The sequence below is a fragment of the Benincasa hispida genome, chromosome 11 (genome assembly GCF_009727055.1).
Source record: "Benincasa hispida cultivar B227 chromosome 11, ASM972705v1, whole genome shotgun sequence".
Classification (NCBI taxonomy): Eukaryota; Viridiplantae; Streptophyta; class Magnoliopsida; order Cucurbitales; family Cucurbitaceae; genus Benincasa; species Benincasa hispida.
The window spans coordinates 50,090,693-50,111,008 of NC_052359.1; the positions used below are offsets into that span (position 1 = coordinate 50,090,693).

At 35.4% G+C, this 20,316-nt stretch overlaps 2 protein-coding genes and 1 long non-coding RNA gene across 3 annotated transcripts; 2 read left to right on the top strand and 1 right to left on the bottom strand.

Annotated features, from left to right (window-relative positions):
* Positions 1-1,634: 1,634 nt before the first annotated feature.
* Positions 1,635-2,736, top strand: LOC120091952 (PRA1 family protein B4-like). Its single transcript, XM_039050122.1, has one exon. It carries the CDS (start codon positions 1,789-1,791, stop codon positions 2,464-2,466), a length of 678 nt encoding a protein of 225 aa, XP_038906050.1. The 5' UTR covers positions 1,635-1,788; the 3' UTR covers positions 2,467-2,736.
* Positions 2,737-6,169: 3,433 nt separating this feature from the next.
* On the top strand, positions 6,170-9,749 carry LOC120090401 (probably inactive leucine-rich repeat receptor-like protein kinase IMK2). Its single transcript, XM_039048035.1, has 2 exons — positions 6,170-8,678; positions 8,873-9,749. The coding sequence occupies exons 1-2, from the start codon at positions 6,707-6,709 to the stop codon at positions 9,478-9,480; spliced, it is 2,580 nt and encodes an 859-aa protein (XP_038903963.1). The 5' UTR covers positions 6,170-6,706; the 3' UTR covers positions 9,481-9,749.
* On the bottom strand, positions 9,204-11,260 carry LOC120090402. Its single transcript, XR_005485534.1, has 2 exons — positions 9,802-11,260; positions 9,204-9,439 (listed from the first exon to the last, which is right to left on the bottom strand). It is a non-coding gene; the product is annotated as an uncharacterized LOC120090402 (long non-coding RNA).
* Between the last annotated feature and the right edge of the window lie 9,056 nt (positions 11,261-20,316).

Below are 20,316 nucleotides of genomic sequence, written 5' to 3' on the forward strand. Positions count from 1 at the left end.
TGTCAACTCTGCCATGCTAAACAATGCAAGTGCACAAGCCTTGCTTTGAGATCAAGCCAAATAAATTACTTGTCAATAAACAAAGCAAACAATGCTGAAATACTTTTAAAAGCACAAGATTCAAGTATACTTATTCAAATAAGCAACAAGCATGAAATGTTCATGGATTTAGATCTATTGCTTCTATGGGCTTTCATTTCTTTGTTCAATTTGATTGTTTAAAGGCTATTGATCAATTATATTGAATTTATCAAAACCACACTGTTTTTAAGACTATCGTAAAGATGTTTTTAGTCAAATTCCTTAGTTGAGGTATAATGTTTCTGTCACAAAAATCTGTCGCAAAATGTTTATAGTATATGGTTTCTGCATGTTAGCTAGCAAACTTTCTTTTGTTGGATCTCTCAAATTGTTGAAGATGATAGACATTAGTTTACTTCTTACTATTTTTTTATATATATAATTATGATAAGATAAATGGTGAATTTGTACACGTTTTTTTATATGTATATACACACATACAATTTGAGCCTTTTAGTTTAGTACTAATAAGTTGGTCTTTTAACTTAAAGGCATATTTTACTTCCAAGTAATTTTGAAAAATTTTAAGTCATTCCAACAACCTTATTAGTTTAAAATTTCGTGAGAATGATGTTAGGATAAATTACCAATCCCTTTCCATAACTAACCAACGAGATTTAAGACAAATTCGATGCTATTGTTGGGATTTTGTTGGAAATTTTGAATTATGATATTTTTTAAAGAAAAAAAAACTTTTATTGAATCATTCATTTTGAAAATGGAAATTTTGAGGTAGGAAAGATTTTTTACTTTTATTGAAAATATATATTTGTATTTTATCCAATGAAAATCAAACGACGTGTTAATGAGATGATAAACATTGAATGAGGTTAATTTGAACATTATCCATTCGTTAAGAGATTACAATCTCCAGTAAATGGTTCCCATATATTGTTGAACTTAAAAATTATAAAATTAACATGAAAATAATCGATACTTTTAATGGAGTGCATAATTAATAATTGGTTGGATCTTTTGAATTTGAGTTTTATTTCTTAATGGTCCATAAGTAGAGTTGATCTAATGAAGGTGTGTTAACTGACAGATACTAACTAGACTTTGATGATATGCATCATTTAAATTATACATAGAGACAATTTAGAAACTAATTTCAAGCTCTATAGATCAATTAGAAGCTTTTTTAAAGTCTAGAGATGAATTAGAAGTCTCTTCAAAAATCAAATTCAAACATTAAACATCAAACAAGTCACTGCGAAAAGATTAAATGTGAAATTGAAACTAAATCCGAAAGTGTATTAGTTTAAAAAATTTAGAGGCTCGAAGAATTTAAACTGAAATTTTAAGGGCAAAAATAACAGGTTTTGAAAACAAATCGAAACTAAGAAAAAATGTGAAATACGAAAATGTATAATTTACCGGTGAATATTTGAGCCAGAAGAAAGAAAGATGTATCATTACCGTTGGTTGACCGATCAAATCAAGTTGAATGGGCGGTCACGATCAGAAAGAGAGAGAGACCACCATCCACAGAGAAGGATCGTCGGTACGGAATAAAACCTTGGCCCATCCGCGTTTTTCTCCACTATTTATCGGTATGAGAGGTCTTGTTTCGTCAGCTTCCTTCTCCGCCATTTCTTAATATTCATTCATTCCCCTTCGAGTCTTTGACTCAATTACAGAAGAAGCATTCTTCCTTCAAAACCTATCTCTCACCTGCGATTTTCATTGCATCAAGATCCACCGACGATGTCTTCCTCTTCTCCGGCCATACTTCCTATCTCAAATCCTCAATCCACCGCAGTCCCCGCCGCCGCATCTGGTGGTTCTCTCCAATCTCAAGGTCCTGTCACCACGCCGGCCTTCCGCGCCTTCATTAACCACCTATCGGAATATCTCCGCCACGGTCTCTCCCAGCGAAGATCATGGGCCGAACTTGCAGATCGGACGGCATTTTCTAAGCCTGAATCATTCTCCGAAGCGACCCTTCGAATTCGCAAGAATTACTCCTATTTTCGTGTCAATTATCTCGCTGTGATTGCTCTGATCCTCGGTTTTTCTCTCGTTTCTCATCCGTTTTCTCTGATCCTTCTTGCCGGTCTTTTATCCTCGTGGCTATTTCTCTACCTCTTCCGTCCGTCGGATCAGCCGCTTGTTCTATTTGGCCGCACATTCAAGGATAGCGAAACCCTAATTCTCCTGGTTGTGCTCAGCGTGTTCGTCGTGTTCCTCACCAGCGTTGGATCGGTCCTCGTTTCGGCTCTTATGGTCGGTGTGGCTCTGGTTTGTGCCCACGGCGCGTTTAGGGTTCCTGAAGATCTCTTCCTAGATGAACAAGAAAATGTATCCACCGGTTTCCTCTCGTTCTTCAGCAGCGCGGCTTCCACCGCTGCCGCTGCCGCTGCGCCCGTGGCTGTTCGCACGTGATTTGAGTAGTGGGGATGAAACCGCCTTCGGTCTGGTATCAGTAAAGGCATAATATAATCTTGAAAATTGGCGTAGACGAAATAAGATGCAGTTTTTTTTCTTTTGTGCAAATTTTCATATTAACTATCTGTTCTTTTACCTTAAGATAGAATATTATACTTAATACGATGTCTGTGGATCCAATTCTTTTCCTCTCTTCTTTTACCATGGATCATGTTATATTGTGTGATTCGAATTTTGCTATAACACACTGCAAATTTTCTCTCTTAATTTTCCCTATTCGATCATTTCTTGAGTTAATTGCACGTTTTACTCGACAAAGGTTTGCGATGCTTGATTGAAATCTGGATCTGGGGTTCTTGAGAAAAGAAATTTGGATCTGTTTCAAATGTTATTTCATCTGAATCGAGAATGCTGCAACTTTTTCCAGAACCCAAATTTCTTTCCCCTATGTTATGATCGCAAGTTATGGGATACTTGTTTATTTATTTTGAATGTATGTTTGTTCATAATGCACTACAAAATATGGGTCATCTCCCAGTTTAGCAGCTTCATTGATCTTTGAAGGAGGTGTTAGATTTCAGTTTTTTGGTCAATGGATTTCCCTAACTTTCAACTGGGTTCGTGGATTTTCTTGCTCATCATCCGTTATCAATTTTTAAATTTCATGATTTAATAAAATTGAGTCTGGATAAGTTTGACGCTGGAAATTTTGAGATTGGATTGTGCAGGAAATAGATTATAGAAACATAAACCTGTGGTTTGTGGGTCAGTTGTGTTATGGTGATTTTTGTATTGAATTGGTCAATTTGGATTATTCTTCTCGTATTTTCTTGGTGGAGCCATTTAAACTTGTTCTAAATTGTTGAATGCTTCAATCTTATAACGTTCGTGTTGAAAGTCTTGCCTTTTGGGGTTGTTCGTACTTTGGCTATCTATTCCCATTTATTAATACCATGTGAACGTGAGGAGGATTTGTGAGTAACACTGATTCTCATGGTTTGCGTAAATAATCTGTATTTTATGTAAATGGTAACTACATGTCACTATTTCAGAAATTACTTGCTAGTTGCAGTGCAGAATGTGCCTTGAATAGTTGAATGAAGATTGGAGAGATAATTGTCCAAAAGACTCATTTTAAAGGTTCGAAATGACAAATGACCTTGAAAAAAATGACAAATAGCCTTTTTGTTGATGTGATGATCACGTGAAGTTATAGTATTGATCTTTTTTTTTCTTTTTTCTCATCTTCTCCGGTGCGAGAAATCTTCCTCTGCACGTCATCTTCTTCTTCGACATCTTCTCCTTTGTATATCGCTTTTTTCAACCTTGGTGAGCAAGTGACGAGAAGTGATTTTATGAGTGAGGAAGCGAAGAGATAATTCCTTGTAGTGTTGTGCCATGTCTCGACCTCATTTGATAGTAATTTGAGTATAAACTATTTTTGGAAAATTACTTTTTTTTTTTTTTTTTTAGTGTTGATAATAGGGCTAGGGTCGGAGCTGGGCAGGGTGGAGGGGTGTCCCTGTCCCCAGCCTCAGGGAAATTCACCCCATCCTAGTCATTTGAAGGCGGGGACGGAAATAGGGATTCTCCGTCAGGAAAACGAGGTCCTCTGGGAACCTATTTCCCGTCTCCCACGAGATCGGCGCTGACTGCTAAAGACGAAGAACGGACGGCCACGGCAAGACCCTCCTACTCGTGCTCGACGTGAACGATTATGAACGGCTCGGCGCTGGCTGCTATGTTGTGCTCGTTCTTGGCGACCAGCGAACGACAAGACAAAATCGAGATCCTGTGCTCGTTCTCGGCGGCCAACGAACGGCCACAGCAAGACCATGCTCTGCTCGTGCTCGACGTGAATGGATGGCAAGATCGTGATTCTCTTCCTCTTTTCGCGTGAAGTGAACGGCAGATTGTGATTAGAGTTGGTATATTAGTGTTAGGGTTTTTAATTTTTAGGGACTTTGGGCTTGGACTTCGGGCTTTTGATAGAAGTATTGTTTGAGTTGGGAGTTGGACTTTAGTTTGGGCTTTGGTTTATATAAGTTATATTTTTTATATATAACTGTTTAAAAAGCATAAAAATAATTAAATGGGGGTCTGGATTTAATCAGAGTTGGGGTTGGGGTCGAGGCAGGGATATCATCCCCATCCCTGCCCCATCTCCGGACAAGGACCTAAATAAATTTCTTGATTTGACCTCATCCCTCGGTCAAATGGGAATTCTCCGACTCGACCCCACGAGTTTTTTTGCCAACCCTTGTTCTCAAAATTTGGCCCGATTTTTTAAAACTTATGTAGATAACAAAGAAAGAAATTTGGAGATGGAAGTAATGTCTATAGGTTTAATTTTTTAAAAACAAAAACAAAAATCAAAATGGTTACCAAATGGGATCTTGATTTTGGTTTTGGAATTTGCTTAAGAATTCAATCATTGTACTTGATAAAAATGTAAATCATTATAAGAAATGAGTAGGAAATAGGTTTAACTTTTAAAAACCAAAAACAAAAATGAAGTGGTTACAAAACGGGACCTTCATTTTTAGTTTTTTTTTTTTTTTTTTGTGAAAAATAAGTTTTATACTACTTCCACCTTCAAATTCTTCCTTCGTTATCTACGGTCTCATTTGGTAACCATTGGGTTTGGTTTTTAATTTTGAAAATTAAGTTTATTTAATCAACATTTCCTACAATGATTTGCATATTTTTTTAAATACAATGATGAAATTCTTAGCAAAATTTCAAAAACAAAAACTTTTTTAAAGCTATTTTTCTATAATTCTCAAATTTTGGTTTGGTTTTTTAAACCATTAGTGAAAAAGTAAATAACAAAAGAAGAAATTTGGATGTGAAAGTAGTGTCCGTAGGCTTAATTTTCAAAAACAAAAACAAAAAATAAAATGGTTACTACATGTGATCTACTTTTTACCAATGGTTTAAAAAACCAATCAAACTTTGAATACTAAAAAAAAAGTAACTTTTAAAAATTTATTTTTATTTTTGAAATTTAGCTAAAAATTCAACTATAATACTTAATAAAGATGCAAATCACGGTAAAAAAAATAAGAAAAAAAAATAAAGTTAACGTTCAAAAATTAAAAATATAAAACGAAATAGTCATTAAATGAGTACTTATTTTTTGTTAAATTATTTGTACTATTTTGAAGATTGGGCGACTATGCAGGTTGATGTATGTAATTCAGATAGAATAAAATAAAATAACTTCGAAATGATTTAGGAATTTGTAAATGGCAAATCAAAAAGATTTTATTGGCTTAGATGGTATGTAAATGCCTAATGATTTGTTTTTTTTTTTTTTTTAACAATATATAAGGTGGGAGAAATCAGAAGTTGGTAGTCTAACCATGAGGTCAATTTTTACCTTTCATAGAATGCAGCTTTAATCTGGATAAGTATGTAAATTATCTCTTTAATTAAATAAGGCATTGCAGATTTTTCTTCTCTCCTTTTAATTGGGTGTTTTGTTTGAATTACTAGATGTCAATTTTGCTTTATGCGTTTTTGTTAAAACTATCGGATGAAATTGCAATAATTAACCCTAATATAAAAATTGCAACACTTGGTCAATTTTATAAAATTGAGAAGTTTGTGTAGAAATCAGTTTTTTTAAAAAAAGAAAAAAGAAAAAAGGTGAGTAAAAATTGATCTACCTCGTAGAATTCAAGATAAAAGATAATCAGTCTCTCTCTCTTTTTGAGAAAAGGTAATTATTTTCTCATTATTAATATGTATAAAACCAGAAATTTTCTAAGGCAGGTGGCACAACGTACGTTCATGATTCCCATTATATAGTATCCACCTACTACGCTGACCCAATCAAATATAGCCGTTGGAGGAGAGACAAAGCGTTACAGAAACAAAGGGAAAAAAAATGTCACGTAGCCTGAATAACCGATGAAAAATGTAGCCGTTAACATAAAAGAATGAAGACTCTGACCCCAGTGTAGGCCTTCGCTAAATCCTTTCTTCGCCCTCTTTTCCACTCTAGAATTATAATAACATTTCAGATCCTCACATGCTTCATCACACCCATTCCAACTTCTTTCTCTCAGCTCATCTAATTTTCCCGTTATTTTCATTTTCTCTCTTTTCTTCTTCTTCTTCTTCTTCTTCTCCTATAAAACTTATCTTCCCAACTTTCAGAAACCCTAGAATATAACCAGAGATAAGAAAAGCCATTCTCTTTTCCCACTTCAACTGAAGTTTCTTTTGGTTCATGGGAAAAAGCCACAACCCTCTGAGTGAATTTCGGGTACACCCACTTCAGTTCATGCAGATTCTTGCACCAAAGACAGCTGATTGGTGCTCTAAATCACCAAATAAGAACAGAAGATTGAAGAATCAACAATGGAGAAGCTGTTCTTCATTCCTCATTGCTCTCTTTTTTGCTCATCTTTTGGCTTGTTCCATTCGACCAGTCACTGGTCAGATGTGGGATGGAGTGGCTGTTACACAAGGAGATTTTCAAGCTCTTCAAGCTATAAAAAATGAACTCATCGATCTAAAAGGAGCTTTGCATAGCTGGAATGGCAGTAATGGAGCTTGTTCCGGGCAGTGGGCAGGAATCAAGTGCGTGAAAGGGCAGGTTATTGCTATACAGCTTCCATGGAAGGCTCTTGCTGGCAGGATTTCCGACAGGATTGGGCAGCTCCGGGAACTTCGGAAGCTCAGCCTCCACGACAATGTGATCTCTGGCGTGATCCCTCGGTCCCTCGGGTTCCTTCCAAATCTCAGAGGAATTTATCTTTTCAACAACAGATTATCAGGTTCTATTCCTCCTACAATTGGTAACCTTCCCCTTCTTCAAACTCTTGATTTGAGCAACAATTTGCTCACTGGAGAAATTCCTTATGGTCTAGCAAATTCTACCAAATTGATTAGAGTTAATCTGAGTTACAATTCATTGTCTGGAGGACCTATCCCAAGTAGTTTTACGCAGTCGTTTTCTCTTATAATTCTTGCCCTTCAGCACAATAATATTTCTGGGACCCTCCCAGATTCTTGGGGAGGTCATGGAAACAGAACTTGCCCACTTGGGGTTTTAACACTTGATCATAATGCTATATCTGGAGCAATTCCAGCTTCTTTAAGTAAATTGGAATGGCTTCAAGAGATTTCCATCAGTGAAAATAAGATCTCTGGGGCTATACCAGGTGAGATAGGCAGGCTGAAGAGACTTCGTCTTTTGGATTTGTCGAACAACGCCATCAGTGGCGGCTTCCCTTCGAGTTTCTCCAATCTCTCCTCTCTTCAATTATTGAATGTTGAAAATAATCGCCTTGAAAGCCAGATTCCAGGAGATATTGATAGATTGAAGAACCTCTCAGTGGTCAAGCTTCGGAAGAATCGTTTTAGTGGTGAGATTCCTGCGAGTTTTGGGAACATTTCTGGTATTGACCAACTAGATTTATCAGAAAATAACTTCACGGGACAGATTCCAACATCATTGACCCGTTTGTTGAATCTAACCTCTTTCAATGTATCTTACAACAATCTCTCTGGCCCTGTCCCAGTCCTCCTATCAAATAAGTTCAATGCGAGCTCTTTTGTAGGGAACCTTCAACTGTGTGGTTTTAGTACTTCAACTCCATGCCTACCTGCATCCTCCCCCCAGAATATTACAACTCCATCAACTGAGATCCCACCACCACATCGCCATCGCCGACTTAGTGTCAAGGACATAATTCTGATAGCTGCTGGAGCTCTGTTGGTGCTTCTTCTTCTTCTCTGCTCAATTTTACTATGTTGTTTGTTATCAAAAAGAGCTGCTGCCAGAAAGAATGACAAGACAACTGCCAAGCAAGCTGCTACGAGAAGCATCGAGAAGGCAGCACCGGGGAACACCGAAGTTGGGGCAGGTGAAGCTGGTGGAAAGCTAGTTCATTTTGATGGGCCATTAGTTTTCACTGCTGATGATCTTTTGTGTGCGACTGCGGAGATTATGGGCAAGAGCACATATGGAACAGCATATAAAGCAACATTAGAAGATGGAAATGAAGTTGCAGTGAAAAGATTGAGGGAAAAAACAACAAAAGGGCAGAAGGAATTTGAAACCGAAGTTGCAGGACTAGGAAAAATTCGGCATCCGAATCTACTTGCGCTTAGAGCTTACTACTTAGGCCCCAAAGGAGAGAAGCTTCTTGTTTTTGATTACATGCCCAGAGGAAGCCTCTCTTCCTTCCTTCATGGTAAGTAAATTCAACAGTTGGCTATACAAGTTTTACTATCATCGTTTTCTTTTTTTTTCCTTTCTTTTCTTCAATGTTGCAGTTAGAACAAGGGCTGAGACTCGAAGCAACAAAGCTACTACTCATGAAAGAGGTTATTAATCTAGTTAAGATATACTTACAACTCATATACTTATTTTTGTTAATTTATGCAGCTCGAGGGCCGGAAACCATAGTTGCTTGGCCAACAAGGATGAAAATAGCGATCGGAATCACACAAGGCTTGAACTACCTCCACACAGAGGAGAATCTAATTCATGGAAACCTCACGTCGAGCAACATTCTGCTGGATGATCAGACCAATGCTCGTATTGCAGATTTTGGGCTTCCTAAGCTCATGACTTCAGCTGCAGCTACAAATGTGATTGCCACTGCAGGAACACAGGGCTACAATGCACCAGAGCTAACAAAAACCAAAAAACCCACGACAAAGACAGATGTCTACAGCCTTGGAGTCATAATATTGGAACTTTTGACAGGAAAATCTCCTGGAGAAGCCATGGATGGAATGGATTTACCTCAGTGGGTGGCCTCGATAGTAAAGGAAGAGTGGACAAATGAAGTGTTTGATTTGGAACTTATGAAAGATACACAAAACATTGGTGATGAACTGCTGAACACGTTAAAACTAGCACTGCATTGTGTTGATCCATCACCGGCTGCTCGGCCAGATGTTCAGCAAATTCTTCAGCAACTGGAGGAAATTAATGCTGCTTCTACTTCTGTTGATGACGGAGCCAAAAATCAACCAGCAAATGAATAGAGTTACATATAGAGAGAGAGAGAATTATAGATTACCGCCAAAATGAGAAGAACATAGGGGTATTGTTATTTTATTTGTTATAGTATACTAGTAATTAGAGAAGAGATGTATTCTTTTATTTTTGGTCAATTGGTATTTGAATTATTCTTTTATTCATATATTGATTTTAAGTGCATATATATTGTTGATGATACAAAGTATAATGGGATTCTTCTGTAATGTATTATTTTAAAGCTGATTTGTGAGTTTCGGTTTTCTATTCATTTTTTCTGTTAATAGAACGCTTAATCCCAAGGCAAATATTACATTAAGACGGCTTACGTAGTTCAATTGGAGATATTTCTTCATTTGACCGTCCCTCCTCTAACCACGTTTACCAGCCGATTTGCACGGAAAATTGTTTCACCGGCAATAGGTGCAGTGACTGTTCTCATGAATCGTTGACGAGTCCAGTTGCTCATGCCTGATCTCCGGCTCCGGATCACCGGGAATTTCAGCTCAAACTTCCGTTGCGATGCTGCAAAACCCTAATCGGCATTATCTCTCTCAAGATCTGAGCAAAACTTAACCAATTCGAAGATTAAAATTATTTTAAACAAACAAGCATTTTTATAGAGATAAACTTCTCGCAAGAGATTGGAGTGGCTGATTGAGCTGGCCTAACCCCTCTTTTTGTTGACTGACTTGCACAAGAACAGTAAGCTTTAAAAGTGTTTCTTTTCCTTGTTAGTGTTTACTTTTTCTATTGACATTAAATGTTGCGGGGCCAGCGAAAAGAAAACACAGTGTTCCTCATTTTTACCATTAACAAGGTTGGTGCCAAAAATGGCGTTAAGTATTTTGCCATACGTTACCATACGTCCTGTTGAAGAAAAAGACTTGAATGAAGCAAAAGGCATGTGATTTTCTACTATCTGCAAAGAAAATATCAGAAGGTTCCAAAAAAAGCTAAGATACGCTGCGAAGATTTTGCCTCACATTTCACCCACTTTAAAGCAAGAAAATGACAACATCCTAACCCTCGCGCCAGAGTTGAATTGAATTTCATGATATTTGGATTTAACCTAATTGTTTGAATTGTAAATTTTAATAACTCAAACAATCTCGGTTAAGCCATGAAGCCAACCAAAACCAATTCCAAAGAAAATTAAACTGAGATTTCCATTCCCGTAAACTGCAAGCCTTGAATCAAAACTCCGATTTCAGAACATTTACTAAAGCAAACGATTTATGTGATAGAATCGAACGAAATTCAACTTCAGCGACAGAATAATCGTAAAATACTCACTTCTCACTTCCTCGTCGAGTGATAGATCAATGTGTCTTGCAATTCTTACCATTACTCTGTTTCCGTAACCTACAATCGTACAGAGGATGATAGCCAGAGCCAGAGCAAGGAGAACCGGTGAAACTCAGGATGGATAGCGCCACGGTGGAGAAATGGCTGATTCGGAGACGAAACCGCCGTCGAGGGCGCTATCCCTCCTGAGCTTCAGTGGATTCTTCTTAACTTCATTCGACGTTTCCGGCGGAGCGAGGAGAGAAAGGGAAGAGGCAGACATATTTGTGGGGAGAAAAAACGTGGGGAGATGGAAACTACACTGAGAAATGGCAATAGGGAATGGCTTAGGCAAATTATATATTTATATAACTGACGAACGATAGTACTTGTAATCTTGTTGAAGCGTATGGGAGGTCACTGTTTAGCTTGTGATTGGTCGGAAATTTGTTTCACCTGCTTTTCTGACTCTAGACGACCTTGCCGACTACGAGGGTTTATACTCTTCTTGCGCTACATTTACAGCCTACGCCTCGTTCACGCCAACGGCGGGACCGAATTTTATATTTTGGAAAATTACACAAACCACCCAAAGTCTATGGATGGGCCCAAATCGAAGGTAAATGAGAGGAGGCATGTATCCCATAACAAAAAATTAAGGTCTCGTTTCCTAGTCGATCAGCCAAGTCGATAAATAATCGAGATATACTATACTATATAGCCTTGAGCATTAAATAATTTTTCTAACGTCACCAAAGTCACAACACAATTAGCCACATGCAATTATTAGAGGAAGGTAATATAAATAGTCCACTTTGATGATTCCACGAGGAGGATAAGTAATCTCCAAATGAAAGCAGTTTTGTGTGCTTAGTCAAACTAAATTATACATTCCATATACTAATTTAAACATCGAAGTATGGCAGGCTTAGAACCATACAAGTGTAAGTATTTTTCATGCAAATCTACACCATATAAGGAGAAGCAAGTCGAAGTCAAATTCACGAGAGGTCTGTGATGATGACGAACGCATACAAGATTCATGTACCAACAAAAAAAAAATATATGACTATGACATAACAAGTTTTAAAATTACCATTTTTTTAAAGACAAGATTACCAATTTTGAAATACCTATTTGTATATATATATTTTTTTAAAAAAAACATATTTTATTATATTAAAAAATCTTTGAAAATTCAAAATAGATTTCAAATCTCATTTGAGGCCATGTTTATATTTACGTTACTGTAATGAAAAATTGTATAAACGTAATGGATTTTTTCTTGATGAATCAATTGTAATGGACCTCAATCATTAAGGTAATTAGATTGTTTTTTAACATGTTTAGTTAACCATTTAATTTGATTACTATTGATGTTACTTACTTAACCATTTTCCAACAATTTTTTTTTTTATCAATACATTAGAAAATAACATCCCAAAATTTTGGATTTTTTTAATCGATACCTTTATTGATATCCCAAAATTTTATATTTTATTGGATCTTTTTGTTGATAACAAATAATAGTCCTTTTTTTTTTTGGTTTTTTATCGATGCCTTATCGAAAAATAACAGTAAAAATTTTTGAATTTTTTTATCGATGACTTTATCGGGCAAATAACATTTCAAAATTTTACTTTTTTTTAATTTTTTTTATTGATATCGCTATTGAACAAATATGATCCCAAAATTTTGGAATTTTTAACATAGCAAATAAAGTCCCAGATTTTTTTTTTTTTTTAATCGATCAAATAACATCTCAAAATTTTTTTTATTTCTTTTTTGATTTTTTGAATATTTTCTATCGATATGTTATCGGCAAATAACACTCTAAAATTTTAGATTTTTTTGGATTTGTTATTTATCGAGTAGATAAAGATCTCAAATTTTTGGATTTTTTGCATCAATGCCTTTATTACGCAAATAACATTCCAAAATTTTAGATTTTTCTTGGATTTTTTTATCTAAGTCGTCGAATAAATGTTATCCCAAAATTTTGGATTTTGTAATGCTATCCAGTTCATGTTTAATATAACATTTTTATTGTTAAAAACACGTTGTGATTGTGCAGGCATCATCTGATACATTCGATAGAACAAATATTAACAACCACATATTAACTTTTCTAAGTTTGTTCAAAAATCATGAACGTGTCCATATACGACGGCCGACGCCAATTCAACGAAACAAACCTTTTTCCCAACAGTTTGGTAACAATTCCTTTGACGAAACTTATACTAAAAACGCATCACCTTTCAAGTGTTAGGTGGTAATTTAAACAACTTTAATGTGACCATATCTCATAAATGTAAGGACACAGATGGGTCCACGTGTACCCATTAGTACTTCTTTTTCCTTTAATTTTTAAATTTAAATTATTGGAGCCAAGGTTATCAGTCAGTTTTAAGGGGCTATTTGGGGTGCATAGTTGATATAGGATGTCTGGAATGGGATGCAAAATTGTTTTGTCTGAGTTCATATGTCTGTGTTTGAGTGTAGAGTTGATATAGGATGTCACGGGTATCTGGTGTAGTTTTTCTAACTCTAAAAGAATCTGTTCAAATGATTTACTTGTTTGTTTTGGAACTTTTTTATATCATAATTCTACAAATGGTTTGTTTGAATCAAATTTTGATTGAATTTTTATTAAGTAGACATATTTTTTATAATCATGAATTATGGTCTAGGTTTTAGTTTTGGATCTTTCCTTCCAAAATTCCTTTTAAACAAAAACAATTATTTTACAAGTTTGATTTCTATTAATTGTTTTTGGAAAGTTTAAACAACTATCTGTAATCATTTGATAAAGAAAAAAAAATCTTTTAAACAAAAGCAATTATTTTACAAGTTTGAAATCTATTAATTGACTTGGAAAGTTTAGACAACTATTTGAAATCATTTAATAAAGAACAAAATCCTTTTAAACAAAAGCAATTATACTTGTTACACAAAAAGTAGATACTAGCTTATACAGGGGTCATATTTTCCGGCCCATTCACAAGGTGCACAAAAAAATATATATACTATGGATTAACAAAAGGCCAAGTTACATACATACAAAAAATATATATATAGTTAAAGACATCTAACACATAGCTTCAAATCAGTCAGTCTTGCCCAACAAACGCATGCAATATCTACGTCTTGACTCAGGAGGAACAGCTAGAAAACAATATGTTTTCTGAATATCAATCACTACGATATCCATAAGGGCCAATCGATCATCTTCCTCCAAATCCTCAACCTAGAAGATCGTTGGACGACGTCCTTTCGTATCCTAACCTCCAACTCATATTTCTCTTTTTTTTTCAAGATGCAAGCTTTTCCATTTGAGTTTCTTGGACATCCATCCCTGATTATAGGGGTATTCAAAAAACCCGATAACCCGACCAATCCAGACTACCCAACCCAAACTGTAAGGGTTGGGTTGGGTTAGGTTTTATTTTAGGTTAGGTTGGGTTAAAAAATTTCAAAAATCTTAAATCCGAGTGGGGTCTCGGGTTACTCCATTTCAGGGTCGGGTTGACCCGACCCGAATATATATATATATACATAAATATATATAAAGTAGAAAGAGGCTAGAGCGCCCTTACAAGCCTGCACGCTTCCGGCTTCCAAAGTTCCTTTCTCGCTTTTAAAATTGTCGAGACTCCGAACCAAAGTTCCGTCTTCCAAATCCGAACTCAAAGAAACCCTCGCCAGTCGCCTCGCCTCGCCCTCGCCGTTCCCGATCAAAACCCTCGCCTCTTCCGATCCGATCTCCGCCTCGTCGAACAAAAACCCTCGCCTCTTCCAATCTGGTCTCCACCTCGTCAAATTCGTCCCACGCCTCACGCTTCTGACCCAGTCTCCCTCAGTCCCTTCACTTTCGCTTTCGGTATAAGGTTATTGTATTACTCATCCCTTTTCTAACTCTCTAATGTTCAGTTTCAAATCTAGGGAAAAAATGTGAATGGTGATTGGATTTGATGATAAAATAGAATGTTGTTCGTCGTGGATCTTCAAAAAAATTAAATGATTTGGTTGATTGAATTTAGTATGATATGGATATACTTATGAGATGATGATGAGATTGATTTTCAAGGGATAGGTCATTGTCGGATATTGGATTTTCAGGGGACATGTTGATTTTCAGAGATTCTTTAACAAAAAAAAAAAATTAGTTAAGATGTTGGATATCTATATATATTTCATACTACTCATATAATATGATTGATTTTCAGAGGACAGTTTATTGTGTTGTGTTGTAGGAAAGAACAAGAAAAACGGAAATATTTGTTGTGTTGTAGACATTTGTACAGATTATTGTGTTGTAATATTGATTATTATATTGTAATGTTGATTATTAGAGGTTTCATTTGGGATTCAGATTATTTGTACAAATTAAGTTTTGAACGGTAAATTATTAGAGGTTTCATTTGTTTTGCTGTCCAATTTTTTTTTTTTTGTTCTATTCAACCGTGATTGATTAACAAATTATTTTTTGTTCAATCTTGCAGTGTCTTGAGAACAGTTAGATTCTTCAAAGTCGTCACAACGGACACGGAATCAAACACTACTGAATTGCCATTTTCAAACTTTTCCGTGAGTAAAATAATTTAATTTTTATTGTGTACATATATTGCTTATGTGTGATTGATTGATGATTGATCTTTATACATGAGTTGTTATGAGTTAATTGAGAAACTAGTGTTTGTTTTTTTTTTTTTAATTGTATAGGTAGGTGTAATTAGTTGTTTACTAGTTTCATTTATTTTATAGATGGACAACAGTAGTGGTAATGTAAGTGGAACCGGTAATAATGAAATGTCTCCTCCTCCTCCTCCCCTCCTAATGTAGCGAAACTCCTAAAAATATACCACAGCTACCTCCCAAGTCCAATCGAAAGAGACCTAATAAACCAACTTCGTCTACATAGGATCATTTCACAAAAATAAAAGCAAGTGCTAATGATGGAGCTAGGTGCAAGTGTAACTATTGTGGTAAAGATTACGCATGTGATAGTAATACTTGTGAAACTAGTACTTTATGGAAGCACTTAAGAAATCAATGTAAAAAGTACCCATATAAAGAAGAAGAAAAAGAACAAACCACCCTAACTCTCGTACCTTCAAATGATGGAAAATGAGTCAATGCTAGTAATTTTGTGACGAAATTGTTTAACCAACAAGCATGTAGACTAGCATGTTCTAAGATGATAATTATGAATGAGTTGTCGTTCAAATTTGTTGAGACAGAGAGTTTTAGACACTTTGTAGTGTTTCGTGTCCTAAGTTTGATGTTTCATCAAGAGTCACAATCGCTAGAGATGTATATCAACTTTATCTTGAGGATAAAAAAAGTTGAAATCATTTCTAGTTAAAAGCTCTCAAAGAGTTTGTCTTACTACCGACACATGGACTTCGCTACAAAATGTGAACTACATGGTCATCACTGCACATTTTATTGATTCTGAATGGGTTTTGCATAAGAAGATTTTGAGTTTTTGTCAAGTTAATAATCATAAGGGGGAGACTATTGGGAAGATGATTGAGAGTTGTTTGTTGGAATGGGGGATTGAAAAAAAAATTCCATCACCGTTGATAATGCAAGTTCTAATGATGTGGTTATTTCTTATGTTAAGAGAACTTAAAAGTTAGAAATTGATTGTTTTAAATGGAGAACTATTACATATGAGGTGTTATACCCACATTATTAATCTTATCGTGAATGATGGACTGAAAGATATGCATGATTCTATTGTCAGTGTTCGTAATACTGTGAGATATGCTCAATCATCACCTAAGAGAATGTAAAAATTTAAAGCTTGTGTGAAACAAGAAAAAATTCAGTGTAAGGCTTGTTTGTTTAGATGTGGCAACTAGGTGGAATTCTACTTATTTAATGCTTAAACATACAATTAAATTTGAGAAAGCTTTTAGAACTTTAGAGGAGGAGAAAGATGACTCAGATTTTGTTGATTACTTCGAGGAAGATGACCGTGGAAATAAAAGATTGGGGCCCCAAGTACATCGAATTGGTTGACTGTTAGTGTGTTTATTAAGTTTTTAAAAAGGTTTTATGAAACCACAACGATAAGTGGATCTTCATATGTAACTGCTAATATTGATTATAAGAAAATTAATAAAATTCAGTTTGTTTTAAACAAATGGAGCAACAATACCGTTCTAAGTATGATGGCTATGAATATGAAGACAGAGTTTGATAAGTATTGGGATTCGCTTTAAAAAATGAATAATTGATGTTTGTGGCTATGGTGATTGATCCTCGGTACAAGTTAAAGTATTTGAATTATTGTCTTTCCAATGTTTATGACAATGATGTGGTTAAGGATATGGTTGAAAGTATGAAATTATATTTGTATCGTCTATATGACTTTTACAAATCACATAACACTTCTCCTCGAGATAGTCATGTACCAATGATTCTCAACAATCAACTGTCGCTATAAATGAAGATGATCATGGGATGGACGAAGAAATAGATGATCCGTGGATAACTTTTAAGAGATTGAGAGAAGAACAAAGTTCATTAGGAGTGGAGAATGATTTGACCTCTTATTTGCCTGACAAGGTTATAGAAGATAAAAGATAATTTTGAGATATTGTACGGGTGGAAAATGAATGGTTACAAATATCACATTTTATCAAAAATTGTTCGAGATATTTTGGCAGTTTCAATATCTACAGTCGCTTCTAAATCTGTACGTTTAGTACGGGAGGATTCTTGATTCATTTTGAAGTTCTTTGATTCCAAAAACAGTGGAGGTCTTGATATGTACACAAAATTGGATTCGTGGTGGCTCAATGTTACTAGATCTCCATCCACAACTTGAAGAACTAGAGATGTGTGAAAATATTGAGTCAGGTAATTAAATAATTTTTTTTGTACATATCTAAACTATTTATTGTACATTTCTAACATGTATTATGCTCAAATAATTAATATATTTAATTTTGCATGATTTTTTTTGTAGAGAGTTCATCATCTTCTATTGGATTTGGAGCATAATGATGATTTTAATGGTAAGTTTTACTACCATAAGATCAAATATTATTATTACCTATAAATGATCCTCTATGTTTAATGTATTTGTCATTTTTTCAGGCATTGAGAATGAGAAGTGAAAAGACCAAAGATGAAGAAGAAAAGACCAAAGATGAAGAAGAAAACTCACTCAAGTCATTCGTCATGCCTCATGGTGCATTGGTGCTTTTGAATGTTATTATTGAAATATAATAGGCCACTAGTCATTATTAAACTTGGAGTGTTGGACTTTTTGTTTCTATTTTAAATGTAGACTTGAATATTTTGAGTAGAGACCTTGAACTTGAACATTTGAATTGAATTATTTGAAGTTTATATTGAATTTATGGTGGTTGTATTTTAATGTAAATGTTAAAATTTCACATAGATTACAATATTACATGTTTCTTATTATTAAATTTTTATTAATTGATAATATATTTAGAATTAGTTCACTTGTGTAAATATGGAGGTTTATTGACCTACAAAAATCAAATTGTTCAATAGAACTAAGAACGGGAAGTAACGAAAAAAAATCCAAAATTCAAAAAAAAGAAAGAAAGAAAGAAAAAAGAGGAACCGGTGACCCAACCCAACATTGGGTTGGGTTAGGTTGACCATTAAAAATGAACCGTTAGGGTTCATTATTAGCCAACCCGATTTTTTGGGTTGGTCCACAAAATTCTTTCAACCCGGACCATGTACACCCCTAGCTGATTGGACTATGTTGAGAAACTCATATTGGAATGTACTCCTCTTTCTCTTGCTTCATCTTGAGGTGGTGCTAGTTGGTCCGACATGCCTACTAGNATGTACACCCCTAGCTGATTGGACTATGTTGAGAAACTCATATTGGAATGTACTCCTCTTTCTCTTGCTTCCTCTCGAGGTGGTGTCGGTTGGTCTGACACGCCTATTAAATGTATCTGAGAAAAACTCATCCATGCCGTCAACAATCGTTATGTTCTCAAATACTTGGTCCTTTGGTTCCTCATTATCCTCTGATTCCAATCTGGAAGCATTCATATTTTCTGCCATTTCCTATGCATGGTCGATAGGAATCTAACAGTTTTCACTAATAGCTCTATTCTTCCCAAAAATAAGGGAAAATTCGTCAAAATGAGAGAATGGTTTGTGCCTCCCACCCTTTACATTAGGATGTGACTGCAAATGAATATATATTAAGTTAGAAAAAGTATACTAACTGTGATAATACACCATAATGTATTAGCTTACTCGAACCCATAAATCAAACACATCCATCTCTGCATCCAGGCATTTGAACTCCTTATTCCAATCGAAGCCACTGCATGCATTGCTCAACATCTCATTAATTGTTGTGTACTCTTGTTTTATGAACCTCACCTTGCACTCTATAATCGATGTTCCAATGCCACAATTAGGAACTTTCTCCTGCATCATACGTTCAAGTAGTTGCAAATAGCCAGGCTTGAAAGTTCCATTATCAGCTTGCCACCCATTCTCGACCAAATGCATTAACGACTCGACCAGCTTTATATCTTCAACCTAGGACCAAGTGTATTTTTTTTTATCTTATCACGACTGGCCATTAAGCTATATGCATTTGTACATCTAATTGAATTAAAAAGGGAATACGTAGAGAAATACATTTAGTAATATAAATTACATAAGACATATTTCATTAAAAAAAAAAATGTTAGAGCTTACAAGAATATGAAACAAAGTCAATTAAAGTTAAATTCATAAGAAGGCAGTTTCAATGATAAAGTATTTCTTCATGATGCTTGTTCCTATGCATTAAACATTCTACTTGCCAAATCATCCCTAGAGTTGGTCCATTCATAAGATGTTTCAATAAATTGTATATTATTCTCGCCTAATCCACTAGGTACAAAGTTTTCATCCACTGATGCTTCCAACATTGCAGCTGACCCCATCTTCCTGGTGATCAGGTTGTGAAGCAAGCAACACGCTGTTATTGTTCGACATTGGACCTCCACTAGGTAGAATGACTTTCCACAAAGAATTTCCTATCGACCTTTCAGTACACCAAACGCTCTCTCTATGAAATTCTTAGCAGATGAATGTTTCATGTTGAAAAATTTCATTGGATGAGTCGGTGTATTTCCAGCACCAAGCCATTCTGAAAGGTGATATCGTTCTCCCCTATATGGTGCCAAGAGACCCTCAGCATTGGGATATCCAGCATCGCATAAGCAGTAATAACCTATACAGGTTATATAAATAGTTAGTTGACAAGATATTCGAGTTTGCACACAAAAAATGTTGTCCTGGAAAGTTCCATATACTTTTTGGGACCTTCAATCCAGTAGGTCAAGAAATCGTATCCCTAAGCATCCTAGAATCGACTGCGGACCCTTCCCACCCTAGCTAACGAATATGAACTCTCCATTTGGAGAACACACACCAAGCACGTTTGTGGCTATCACACTCTTCCTGGTATGATATCGTGGTCGATCGGTTGCACTAACATTTACCTTGATGTATGTGCCATCCAAAGCACCCAGACAATTCTGTTTGAGTCC